Source organism: Bipolaris victoriae (assembly GCF_000527765.1).
Source record: "Bipolaris victoriae FI3 unplaced genomic scaffold scaffold_49, whole genome shotgun sequence".
NCBI classification, from domain to species: Eukaryota; Fungi; Ascomycota; class Dothideomycetes; order Pleosporales; family Pleosporaceae; genus Bipolaris; species Bipolaris victoriae.
Genome location: NW_014575343.1, coordinates 156,152 through 168,248, shown reverse-complemented (window position 1 = coordinate 168,248; position 12,097 = coordinate 156,152). Strand labels below are relative to the sequence as shown.

The window sequence follows — 12,097 nt, the reverse complement described above, 5'->3', positions numbered from 1 at the left end:
TCGGCCCGAGTATATATTGTAGTCTCACCACCAAACAATGCAGTTACTAAATATCGACTGATGGTAGCGGAAGGCATAAGCATAGTATTCCCACCAATACTGGCCTGTTATGGTACATAGGAGGGATTTATATGCGCCTCATGGACGCGTACCTGACAGAATAACCTCTGTCATTTTAGATCAGCGCATGGTTTACCCTTCACCGTCTTGGATATTTCGAGCTTGAAACAAATTGGCGAATTCATGCGCACGATTTAGCACTCGACCGCTCTTCCGCCCCTAAATATGCAAATAGAAACACCGACGGTTCATTGCGTGCGGCTGATATCCTAGTCGACCAACAAATACAAATCTCAAAGTTGGCATGGCCCCTACGCTGCTCTAGAAAGATACCTTCCTTGAACTTGATTCGGTCTACACACGGACGCCACATACAGCGTACGTGAAAGTAACTGCGCGAATAAATTTAAATGAGAGTTGTGAGGGATGAGGACCCTGGGATGGCAAGGTACATCCGAGCATCTGTATAACAACCATGTCCAAATAACAGCAGTGCCGGATGATTACTTACATATACGCATGATATCGATATCCCTTGCACATCCCCCATGTTTTTCTTCCAATAAGCGCCGTTATACCCTGATGTCGTCACACCGGCTAAAAACACCCCTTGCGGTACCATCTCCTTTAAGTACCCTAAAAAGACACAGCCTTCGGCCCATTCGTTGCGCGTATATCCGGATATCCTTAAACGTACATGAAGGCCGCTGGTTATAGATGTATACCGACAGAATCCATACCGATAGAATCGCATACATTGCCCACAAAGGAATCAATAAAAAGTTTCTCGGGTTAAACAATATCATTCCAACACTTTGTACTACCGCTTTTTTCTTTCGAAATCCTGAAGCAGTTTGCTCCTCAAGTAGCTGCCACCTATCCTCCAAGAAAATACAGTAACATATCATGTAACAAATCTATTCATAGCTATTTCATACAAGTAGCCAACATACCATGGGCCCACAGTTCGCCCTGAAAACGCCTCCTCTTGGCCCACTACCCCCTCCCCCCTTGTCCCAAGGTACCCGGCCAAGTAAACTTGTACCTGTTTTCGGTGCACCTAGAAAGCAGGGATACACAACGGGGAATGAATATCATTTCCTATTTTTGATATGCACTCCGCAATGATCTGATGGACCTAGGGCTATAATACCTAACATATGCCGCTGTCACTAAACGACTCCTGCATTTGAAGGGTATTGTTCGCGTGGTGAGTGAGACTGCCTATTTGCGGCTCTGGGATAGTTAGTGCTGAGAATATGTGACTGTGGTATATAGTCGCTGGTGTTTAGTCATCTTCAACCTCATGCTGCAAGGCTACAAGGAGACTTTCTTTGTCTATACTAGTACATTTCATTAATCTAACTAACATTATGTCTTGTTTGTTTTACATTCTTCCAAAAAAATACAATAATGACTAGGTCGATGCAGCTGTAGCTGCTGATGAGGCTGCCGGTGCAGCTGTTGGTGTACCCGCTGATGTAGCTCTACTTGTCGGTGTAGTTGCGCCTGTCAATGCAGCTGCGCCTGTTGGCGAAGCTGGACTTGTCGACGTACCGGCCGATGCACTTGTCGATGTACTTGAACTTCCTGACGAAGCTGTACCAGCCGATGAAGCCGTACCTGATAATGCGGATGCACCCAAAGCTGCAGTTGTCCCGCCCGAAGAGTCATTACCAAAGTACGCGCAGTGAATGAGATACATCGAAGTCTCAGCGTTGAATCCCTCCAAGACAACCGCACTGATTGCAGATAGAGAGAAAGCACTGTTACCTGAGGAAGTATACGCTGAAAGCGGGATCTTAAGAAGCACAGGAGCACTGCCCAGAGTACCATAAGTAGTGCTTGACACACTGACTCGCTGGAGCAGTGTAGAGCCGGCACACCCGTTCCCGCCACTCTGCAGTTGTACATTGAAACTTGCACCCGCCTTCGCCGTAACGTTGAGGTAGAGGAAGCTGGACGAAGAAACGTCCGCGCAGTTCTGGAGCGAGTACCAGTAAGACCCAGAGACAGCAGGTTGCAGGACCAAAGCACCGTCTTTGACAGATGGTGCAACCTCCATGGTTCCGTCGTCGCTTTGCGCATTACCATTAGCATTGCGGTCTACATTCTTTGAAGTGCAGTAGTTCAACCAGGCGGAGTCAGGACAGCTACATGTCGAATTCGATGGCACGACTGCTGTGGAAGCCAAACTAATACAACCGAGCTTGATCTCCGCGTTTGAAGGGTTGAAAGCTGATAATGCGATGCTGTCGAGTCTGCTCGCGTTCATTCCAGGGAAATCGGAAAAGGGAATGTACGTGACTTGGTACGAATCAGCACCGGCAAATTTCGTGTACGAAGTGATGGGGACTGAAGAGGCTGGCGACGTCAATGAACACTCGACATCCGTCTTCCAGCGCATCGAGATCTGGAAAGAGGTGTCTGCGGGAGCCGCCATGGAGATTTGGATACCAGTTGCGTTTACTTTGTTTGCGTTGTAACAGGTGGTGCCGAATTGAGAGTACCAGTACGAACCACTGCTAGCCCCTAGAACGAGCGAGCCGTCGCTGTTGACGGAGTACGAGGCAAGAGATCCTTCATCGGTCATGCCGCCAAGGAGTCGGTTCGTCCGTGGAACATCCGACGTGAATGTACAGGTGTTTAGGACAGTACCTGAGCAAAGCGTACAACCCGGGTTATCAATAGGTCCCGTGAAGACCAATGAGTGGATGCGGTACGTCGAGCCGGGAGAGCTGAAGTTGGTCATGATAAATGACTGGAGGTACTTGGCGTTGAAAGTAGAGGAGAAACGTGAAAATGGGATCGTGAGCTGTGCTGGCGCAGTGCTGAAGCTAATCGGGGTGTAAGACGTGACCACATTGGTGTTGCAGCTGTCGCCACCATATTTGAAGCCGATGCTGGCAGTCGCGCCTTGCGGCCCAGAGATACTGAGTTTGATTGAATCGTAAGAACTGTTAACCGCTGCGCAGCCAGGCGTCTGTGCGAGCAAGGTGTAGAAGTACGACTTCGCATCCCGGGGCACGACATCAGCGGAACCACTGGCGACTTGCTTGTAGGATGTCATTGTCTTGTTGTCTGACATGGGAGCTCCCAGAGCATTGGTCTGCGTTTGGAATTCAACCGGATCGCAAAAGTCTAGCACAACGTAGCCAGAAGCCCTCGCGCATCGTGAACCTGCACCGCCTCCCAGAGGGCCACCCAGAAGAGAGATCCATCGCATAGTGAAGTTGCTGGCAGCAGAACCACCACTTGGCGTGAAGTTTCGTAGGGTGATACGGCTCATGGGATTGGCCTTAAGTCCTGAGAATGCCGTAAGAGGGATTGTAATGTTCGTAAACTTGTCTTGGCTCAAGGTAGCATAAGACTTGGTGTTGACGGTAGAAGTAGTGCTATCAGTACCCGAGGTCACAACCACGTCAAACGAACCACCAGACGGACCACGTGCGTTCAAAGAGACGGCAGTGTACCCGGTGGCGTTCAAATTAACACCATTGACAGCAGTGTCGGTATAAAAGTACGAGTTTGAGCTGGACGGCAACAACTGCATTCTTCCAAGCTCCGAGAGTTTTGCAAACGTCATTGAGTTGTTGTAGTCGGTCTGGCCGAAGATGTTGTTAATGCCAGTAATCCATCGATCAACGTTTTGGAATGATTCGATTGCGAGGCCTTGGGTGCGATCTTCTCCTGGTGCCGTAACGCATCGCTTCTGGATCTTGATATTATCGATATAGATAGGCACATGGTCTGGCGAGATGTTTCCAATGCGTATACCGCGTACATGGAGCATATCTTGTCCCTGGAAGTCCGATAATGGTATGGTAACAGTATGATTTGTGCCGTCAGCAGCGGCGTATCTGGTTACGTCCAAGTACGTGGGACTCGGCTTTTCGAAATTACATCCAGAGTCGTACGAGACAAGCTGCACATAGAAAGTGGTTCCTTGAGGCGCAATCATGTCAAAGTAAAGATGGGTGTAGATCGAAGCGTCGAAGCAGAAGCGTGAGATCTCCGTGTAGTACGAGTTGACACCGCTGGTAGTAGTTGCTGTGAGCTGCAAAGTGCCATCTATGTTGTTTGACGAAAGTCCTATTGCGCTTGTTTGCAACAAGAGTAAATTGACGTTGTTGTTGCCGAAGTAGAGCTCCAAGAAATCGTCAATCATGACATCCCATGCTACGCATTCTGTATCCCCGATCGCCTTTGGTGTAAAGTCGGGGCATGTGGAGATGGATGAATCACTGAAACCAATAGTGAAGGTGAGCGTATATAGCCCCTTTGCTGTGTTTCGCAAAACGACTGCGTTCGTTGTCTTATCATACGAAAGCTGCTGGCAGACTGAGAGAGAGCCTGTGGCGGACTGTATGGCATAGTTCCGAGGCACCTGGAGAGTGAGTCCTTCCGTAGGGCCGTCCAGACGAACTGTCATCGTCGCCGATGTTCTACTTACCGCTGTGATGTTCACAACGGCGCGATCTCGGTTTGCCCACCAGTTGGCCAAACCTGTCTGATTGAAGAAGACTGCAAAAGGGCGTACGGTATCGTGGAATGCACGCTGTATCTGAATCTTGTCGAAAACCGCGTCCGAAGGGTGGATCAAGATGTTGTAGTGACCGCCATACCGTGCCATCTTCTTGATATCTTTGATTTGGTTGGAGAAGTCTGACCCCGGGAAATCCGCACTGCTCATGTTTCCATCGCCATCAGACCACTGGAGGGGAAACTCGTAGTATGGGAGCTCAGCGAACGCTTCACGGTTGTGCGTAACTTGAAAAGGGAGGTGGGTGAGATGAGAGTTTCCTGAGCATGAAGAGCCGCCAATGAATCCGTTCGCAACGCAATGCGTAGGTTGGTACTTGCTCCATGCAAGGTTTCCTGGACGGTAGGTGGTGAGGTTGTAATTGGTCTTGAATACATCCTGTAGTATATATCGAATCAAAAATGCACTTACGCGGACCTCTCCTGATGCAGAGCCGCCCGATGTATAGAACGCAAGTCCGCTACATAGGTGGAGGCGCAAAGTCAGCGTCGATGTCGCATAGATCTTACACGATGAAAACTTACCTGGGACCTCCCTTTGTACACTGCTCATCAGCAGGAGGTGTTCCATCGGCGTTAGCCCCGCATTGGTGAATGTAAGGCGCGTAACCTGCTTCACTTCCTTTGATATACCGTTCGTCGCGAGTACCGTAGGGGAAACTCGCCGCATTTGGCGAGTGACTGACAGTGTGACTGCCAAAATCGATGTACGGGTACCCATCAGGAGCCGTCCGGAACCCGGTGATCTGATAAATGTATGGAATTCCATACTGGAAGTATGCATTCTCGTAGGCATCGGTTATATACTTGGTATGAAGGTTCAAGTTACCAGCAGCACCTCTTTCTTGCGCGGCGGCTGCGATACCCTGGCCGTGGGGGTAAGAGACGTAGGTGTCGATATCCCAGGTGGTGGTGAAAGCGAGCCCTTTGTTGTATGGGACCGTCCATAGGCTGACAAATTGGGGACTAGAAGTGACAATATTCTTGACGATGCGTGTTCCGATGTCGTATCCGGGGTAGTAATGTCCATCATACCATGGCGAGTAGCCGCCGGCCTCGTTTTGCGCCTGGATGTACAAATAACCGAGATCCATACCGATGCTGTAGACATATCCGCTCGCTCCCAAAGGTTGGTTTCTGACAATAGCTGCGCTTGTAGCGGACTTATCTGCACTGTCTACGCCATTGTTTCGAACCTGGTACTTTGCAAGTGTCTGTGAACCTCTAGCAGGTGTATAGCCAACATTGATAAGGCCTTGCTCAGTGTAATTCTCATAAAAAGGCATGTTGATGTCGTAGTAATCTGTGAAGTCAAAACCTCGGAGAGCCTGTACAGGCGATTCGGTGTTGGTCAACTGCAAAAGCGATCGTGAACCGCTCGTGTCTACAGTAGATGCAGATATCCCCGCAAGAGATTGGAGAGCGGATGGAACCTTGTTCATGAATATCAATCTGCCACCTCTGGACACGAAGGAATTCAAAGCTGTGACATCGGCAGAGGTTGGGCTGTAACTCACGCCTGGGGGCGTGTACACTAGCAGAGTCCAGCATTGGGAAGAAATGCTCAGCGATTCAATGACCTTTACTTGTAACCCGATTGTCTTGAGAGATAGCGTCAGAGGAAGCCTGAGATGATGTTATTTGTTGCTCCTAAAACAAGCTACTTGGAGAAAATGTACCAATTGGGGTCTGATTGATAACTAGGTACAAAGATGTTGAGTGCAGAGTTTGGCCCGGCCGCATGTCTAATGTAGCGCTGTCAGTGAACAACATCACAAGATGAGTTTGCTCTCCTAACCTCGACCTGGAAGGTATAGTAGCAGCCTGACTGTCCTCCGATAGAGCTGCACTTGCCCCTGCGGGCTGTGTAATGGAGTATATATCAGGCGATTGGAAAGCCTGGCATATCTGGAGTAGCCAAAACAGAGGAAGAAGAATCAAGGTGCGCATACTTGATGTTTCCCTTGAGGAGACGAAAAAAAGGCGCAAGAATAGAGAGCGAAGAATGAAGAAGTCAAAAGGGCAGGACCCGACCTTTTGGGCAAGTTGTACGAGAAAAAATCGACCAAAACTTCGGGCATGGATGGCCGAATCAGCCGCGAGCGAAGGCCAACTGGTCGGCTACGCTAGTTTAAGGTACGGACCTGACGGAACGAAGTTTGGGAGGATTTCGTCAAGTCATCCGCTTAAAGCGTTCTAGTAGGCGGCTGACAGCGACTACGGCATTATAGTTCACAGTACCTGCGCTAAGTACGTGTACCTGTGCCTCAAGGCTCGTTTCAGCCACATGAGCGGAGCCATTAAAGGTGCGCCAAAACGTCACGTTGCAGATGCCAAAGTTGACCTTCGCGGTCCAGATTGAGGGTTTTCAATAAAAGGGAGGGATGGGATTTGGTAGACAGGCGCCACGTGCACGGATAGTGCTTATTAGCACGAGTAGACAGATTCAAGCGTGATCTTCAAATGGCTATGGCTGAAGAAATCAAAGAAGAGCAAAGCTGAGTAGTTTGCAAAGTTCGACCGACTGACGGAAAGTTGTAGCTATTATTAAGATTATCGTCGCGGCTGGGGCTCAAAGGACAGCGGCTCGGCTGGCGCGTGCTTTCTTAGCGCCCGGGGAAAGGGGCTTGAAGACAGCGGGATCTAGACCTTCACGATGCGTCCGTTGGTGTATCGCCCTCTCTTGAAATCCAGACCCAGCGTGTGAAGATGCGCTCATGTACTTAAGGTTGCCAATTAGCCACTGAGAGAGCAGGAGTTCTCCTTCCTACAGACAGTTCATACCAACTCCAACCCCAACTCCAACCGACATGGCCACTTCACCACTACCACGAGTAGTAGACTAGCACATAATGTTCTAAATTTTGCCTTTCCCTCCAAAGCATAGAGCAAGACGTGGGTCAGCCTATACGAACTGCCAACATGAGCGAAAATGGGGCGCAACGAGTGGCCGACTGACATTTTACCCTTCGTTGCCTGGCTGCTGCCTGAAGTAGTCGGTATGCCACCCTGGCGCACGTTGAGTATATATTCATAGTCAAGACTGCATATGGATCCCCAAGAGTAAAGAACCAAGTCCAATTGTGATCATGACGACAACACTACCGTTGAGGCGTTCTAAACGCAAACAGAACGAGCAAGCACAAGCTGCTGCGCTGATCCCGAACACCAGGGACACTGCGCCACCACCCCGGAAGCGCGCCCGTAAAGCCAATATTCCCCTCAATACGGAACCTTGTATCCCGGAGAATGAGCATGCAAAACCCGTACGGCCACAGCAATACGACACCCTGCCTCCCTTCCTTGCGCTTCCCCGAGAACTACGAGATGAGATCTACAAGCACGTTCTGGAACAAGACGAATCATCGACGCTCAAAACTGGGCGCGGCAACAACATCGTTACAAGGTGCGGCCTCGTAGGGGTCAACAACCAGATCTCGGAAGAGTTCCTAGATGCGGTCCTCTTCCACGCTCACGTCATCACGGCTACCGTCCGCAATCATAACTTTGCGCATGTCGTCACGTTCCTGAATCGCTTGTCCCAGGCACAGCTAGCGAGGCTTAGCGCTCACGGACCTACTGCGGATGAGGTAGACGACGACAGAAAACCAAAGCGCAAGATCCGAATCATTCTTTCTTATTCAGCAGGCGCAAAAGATAGTCGCGTGCACCTCAATCGCTGGCTGGACAGGTTTGACGCGCCAGACAAACGCGGCAAAGAGATTGAGTTCGAGTATCATAATGACGGGACGTATCGAAATGGTGGCTACAAGCAGAGACCCAGAATACGCGGCAACGCAAGTCAAAGGTGGAATGACGAAGCGGCCAAGATTGGAAGAGGTGCTGCCAGGGGCAAAGCGTGGGGCGGATGGGGTGGTTATGGTGGATACAGAAGTCGTCATTAGTTGTATAGGTGAATATGGCGAAGCATGTCAATGTGGAGATTTGTCCCAAGTATGCCAACGTCAACCTACCACGCTTGACATTTATCCAACTCTTCTAATCGACATTGCGTGAATTGACTATCTACAGCCAAGGAAGGAAATGCTATTAGGCAGAAGTTACGGCTATACCACATGGGGAGGACCACTACCAAGATACTTCTCCACGTGATCGTGTCAACTTGACGTAGGCGTGGTAGAAAAACCTCACGTGTACATGTCCAAGATAATCACAATACATACGTAAGACGTTTCTTCCAATACCTCCTAACGGAACACAATAGCTCAAAGAGCCCACCCACTCACGTGACATCTTCCTCCACAATAGCCGCCAAGCCAAACCAAACCTACGCACACATGTGAATATGTAGATGTCATAACCCGTAAATCTCCAACCAAGAAATCCGTCCATATCACAAGAAAGATCGCCCATCGCCCCCCATCCTCCACAAAAAAAAAAGACCGTCCCCAACGACCGCCAATCAAACCCAGTTATCTCAGCCCCTCTCCGATTGGCCAATGCACAGACTTTCCCAATTAGGACCGAAATCGCAGTCTTGGGTCGAACCCCACACTTTTTCCCGTTCGCCCATTATCTCCAGGTCCTGCGTCCGTTAACGGAACTTGGCGCACGCGCCTAGATTCTGGTACGGGGGAGAGAGAGGGAGGGGGGGGGGCATGCAGGGCGTCCTTTCCATGGAAATGGGGACATGAGGGGAATTGGGTTTTTATCGGGGTTTACGCCATCCCCCTCCCCCCCGAGCTCTTGCCATGCTGATGAGGAGGTGAACAGGGTCAATGCTAGTCCCCTCTTCTTCTTTCCCGGTCGCTGCTGTGAGTGAGAGAGTGGGCTGGGAAGTAAGGGCACCAAGGGGCGATGGTGGGAGTTTGGGACACCTTTCTGCGCCACTCCCCGAAAAAGCAAAAAAAAACACAATCAGGTGAAGAGGATAGTGAAGATAGCAAAGAAGTTTAATTTCTCTCTCTCATCTAGATAGAAGGCATGGAGGGGAAAAGAGGAAAGCGCTATCAAAAAAAAACAAGAGAAATCGCTAAGAGAGAATCATTAATAAAGGAAGAAGAAAAAAAAAGTGTGCCTGTTTGCCATTCCCCCTTCAAGATAAACAAGTACGAGTTCTAAGCCTCTAGTACTTACAGCGCCCCCAACGCGCCCGCGCCAGAAAACACCCGTATGCCATGCAATTAACCCCAAAGGTAGTTTCGTTCGTTCAATCATCAAGAAAAGTTTTCGTGTCGTCTAAGAATTTTCAACTACTACCAAGCGAGATCGCTCTTCTCATTGTCAGTGCCGCACGAGAGACCCTCGCAGAAATCTTCCATTTCCTTGGTAAGCAGCGATCCAGCCTCGGAGTCGAGCTGCTGCTTGGCAGGCCAAATCTTGTGGCCGGCCTTCTTCTCGCGCATGCCGTGTTCCATGACGATTTCGCGGCAGCGCTTCTGGAAGAAGAGGGGGCCCTTCTCCATGCGGGGGTGCAGCTCGCCGTTGATGAAGATGCCGGCTTCGATGTTCTTTTGCGCACGCTCGCAGAGCACTTTGTCTTCGCCCATGACGCGCTTGTACGTGTCGCTGATGAGGAGGAAGTCTTCTTGCGACGAGTGCTTGTTGCGCCAGACTTCGTAGTACATGACGGACTCGGTGGGGGACTTGGGCATGAATTTTTGCATGAAGAGGAAGTGTTGGGTGACAGTGAAGGAGGCGTTGGGGAAGCAGTATGTGGAGCAGATCTCTTGTCCGAGATCCTTGCGGTATTGTGGGGTTTTGGGGTCGTGCTGGATGTGGTCGGCTTTGCAGTAGACATCGTAGCTCTCGAGATCGACGAGTCCGGTGGTTAGGTCGGGGTGGGTGCTCTTGCAGTGGTAGCACTCGTTGAAGTTGTCTGCGAGAATCTTCCAGTTAAAGGGACCTTCGAGGTTCCATGTGTGGTCGAACTCGTAGTCGTCAAAATTGAACTGATCGAAGCGGGTTTGCTCGTCGACATGGTCGAATTGTGATTCCCATGATACCTCTGGCACCTTCTTTGAGTCCATGTTGATCCAGACGAAACCGTTGCGGTCAATGCGTGTGTGGATAGGGAATAGGCCGTTCTTAGCCTTGTCGAAGTTCTGAAGCTCCTGGTAGCCGGGAGCCTTGGCCAGATTGCCGTTCAGGCCGTACGACCAGCCGTGGTATTTGCAAGAGAAGATCTTTGCGTTGCCTCCGTCCTTTTCGACAACAGGGTATGCGCGGTGTCTGCACACATTGTGGAATGCATTAATCTCGCCTGATCGGTCTTTGGAAACGACAACGTCGTAGTTGGCAATGTTGTAGCGAAGGAAGTCGCCGGGGTTGGCGAGTCTTGACTTGTGGGTGAGGATAAGCCATCTCCTTGTGAAGATGGCGCGCCTCTCAAGCTGATACATCTCTTCTGAAGTGTACCAATTTGCAGGAAGGGCCCGTACGGGCTCATTCTCGGGCTGGGTCTGGGCGGCTGCGCCGCCAAAGCCTAGGTAGCTCAGGAGTCCCCCGACCATGTTGGGATACTGTGTTGGTGGATAAGATGTTGCGGATATCTGGCAGTGCTTTCAAAGGAAGTGAAGGACAGTGATGTCTGAGAACTGGTCAAGTCTGCTGAAGAAGATGAAGGTCAACCTGATGGATGTTTGCAGTATTATTATACTTTCTGTCTAAACTCACTATCTCCTCAAACGCATCAACTGAAACCATATACTAAGTCCGTATGGGGTTATAGCTTCCATTCGCTCCCGAGAGGCGATAGCCAGTGGGGTGAGTGGACGTAATCAGACTGCAGGTGACCCTCAGGCGCCACGCTGGTAGATGATTTACCAGCCATCTCCGCAACCGCACCATCCGCCATCGTGATCATTCTACTATTCTAGACAGTGGGCTAGAACTCTGCTTGCCCTTGCTAGTGGACAATGGTGTATTACCCCAGGATAATCTGCATTGACGACGCATGACAAGATCATGGTGACAAAATGCAGAGGCCGTTCTCGTCTGTGCCCCTCTTGTTGGCACGGGCTTGGATGGATCTGATTTCCAAAAGCGGACATCAGACGCCAGCCCAAAGCTTGACCGTTGAGCCAACACCATAATTGCCGGAGCTATTGCGGCGACACTTCCTAATGGTTATCGCACTCTTATCGAAAAGTTCGCTGAGATTGGAAGTCCGATATGCAGTTCGTTAGATAGGCCGGCTGTGGTGATGAGGTAGTCAAGTCGACGCCTATCGCAACAGATAGCGGTATCAGGAGGGAAATCGGCGGACGCCCAACCTGAGGCAAACGGACGCCAATCCTCAGTGAATAATGACCACTCAGATGATGTGGTGTGTGTTGTCGGTGAGCCAAAAAAGATAGGCGAAGCGCTTAGTAGGTGTGAATAATGAGGCGTGACTCGCCTAGAAAAACGCTATGTGCTCGAATCGAGAGCCAGCGCAACAAGCAATGTGATGTTACCCCTCATCGCCTTTTGCGTGGAAGTTTCCGGAGGCTTTGAGTGTTTTCGGCAACCGTAGTCGTGAGCTTGCTGTACA

At 50.3% G+C, this 12,097-nt stretch overlaps 3 protein-coding genes across 3 annotated transcripts; 1 reads left to right on the top strand and 2 right to left on the bottom strand.

Moving 5' to 3' along the window:
• Positions 1–1,477: 1,477 nt before the first annotated feature.
• On the bottom strand, positions 1,478–6,552 carry COCVIDRAFT_27234 (hypothetical protein; the record flags this gene model as incomplete). Its single annotated transcript, XM_014700490.1, has 4 exons — positions 1,478–5,063; positions 5,128–6,228; positions 6,282–6,347; positions 6,401–6,552. 4 exons carry the CDS (start codon positions 6,550–6,552, stop codon positions 1,478–1,480), a joined length of 4,905 nt encoding a protein of 1,634 aa, XP_014555976.1.
• A 1,139-nt stretch (positions 6,553–7,691) lies between these two features.
• COCVIDRAFT_27233 (hypothetical protein) lies at positions 7,692–8,507 on the top strand (the record flags this gene model as incomplete). Its single annotated transcript, XM_014700489.1, has 1 exon — positions 7,692–8,507. One exon carries the CDS (start codon positions 7,692–7,694, stop codon positions 8,505–8,507), a length of 816 nt encoding a protein of 271 aa, XP_014555975.1.
• Positions 8,508–9,818: 1,311 nt separating this feature from the next.
• On the bottom strand, positions 9,819–11,419 carry COCVIDRAFT_100950 (hypothetical protein; the record flags this gene model as incomplete). The annotated part of the gene is made up of 2 exons (XM_014700488.1): positions 9,819–11,084; positions 11,339–11,419. 2 exons carry the CDS (start codon positions 11,417–11,419, stop codon positions 9,819–9,821), a joined length of 1,347 nt encoding a protein of 448 aa, XP_014555974.1.
• Positions 11,420–12,097: the final 678 nt, after the last annotated feature.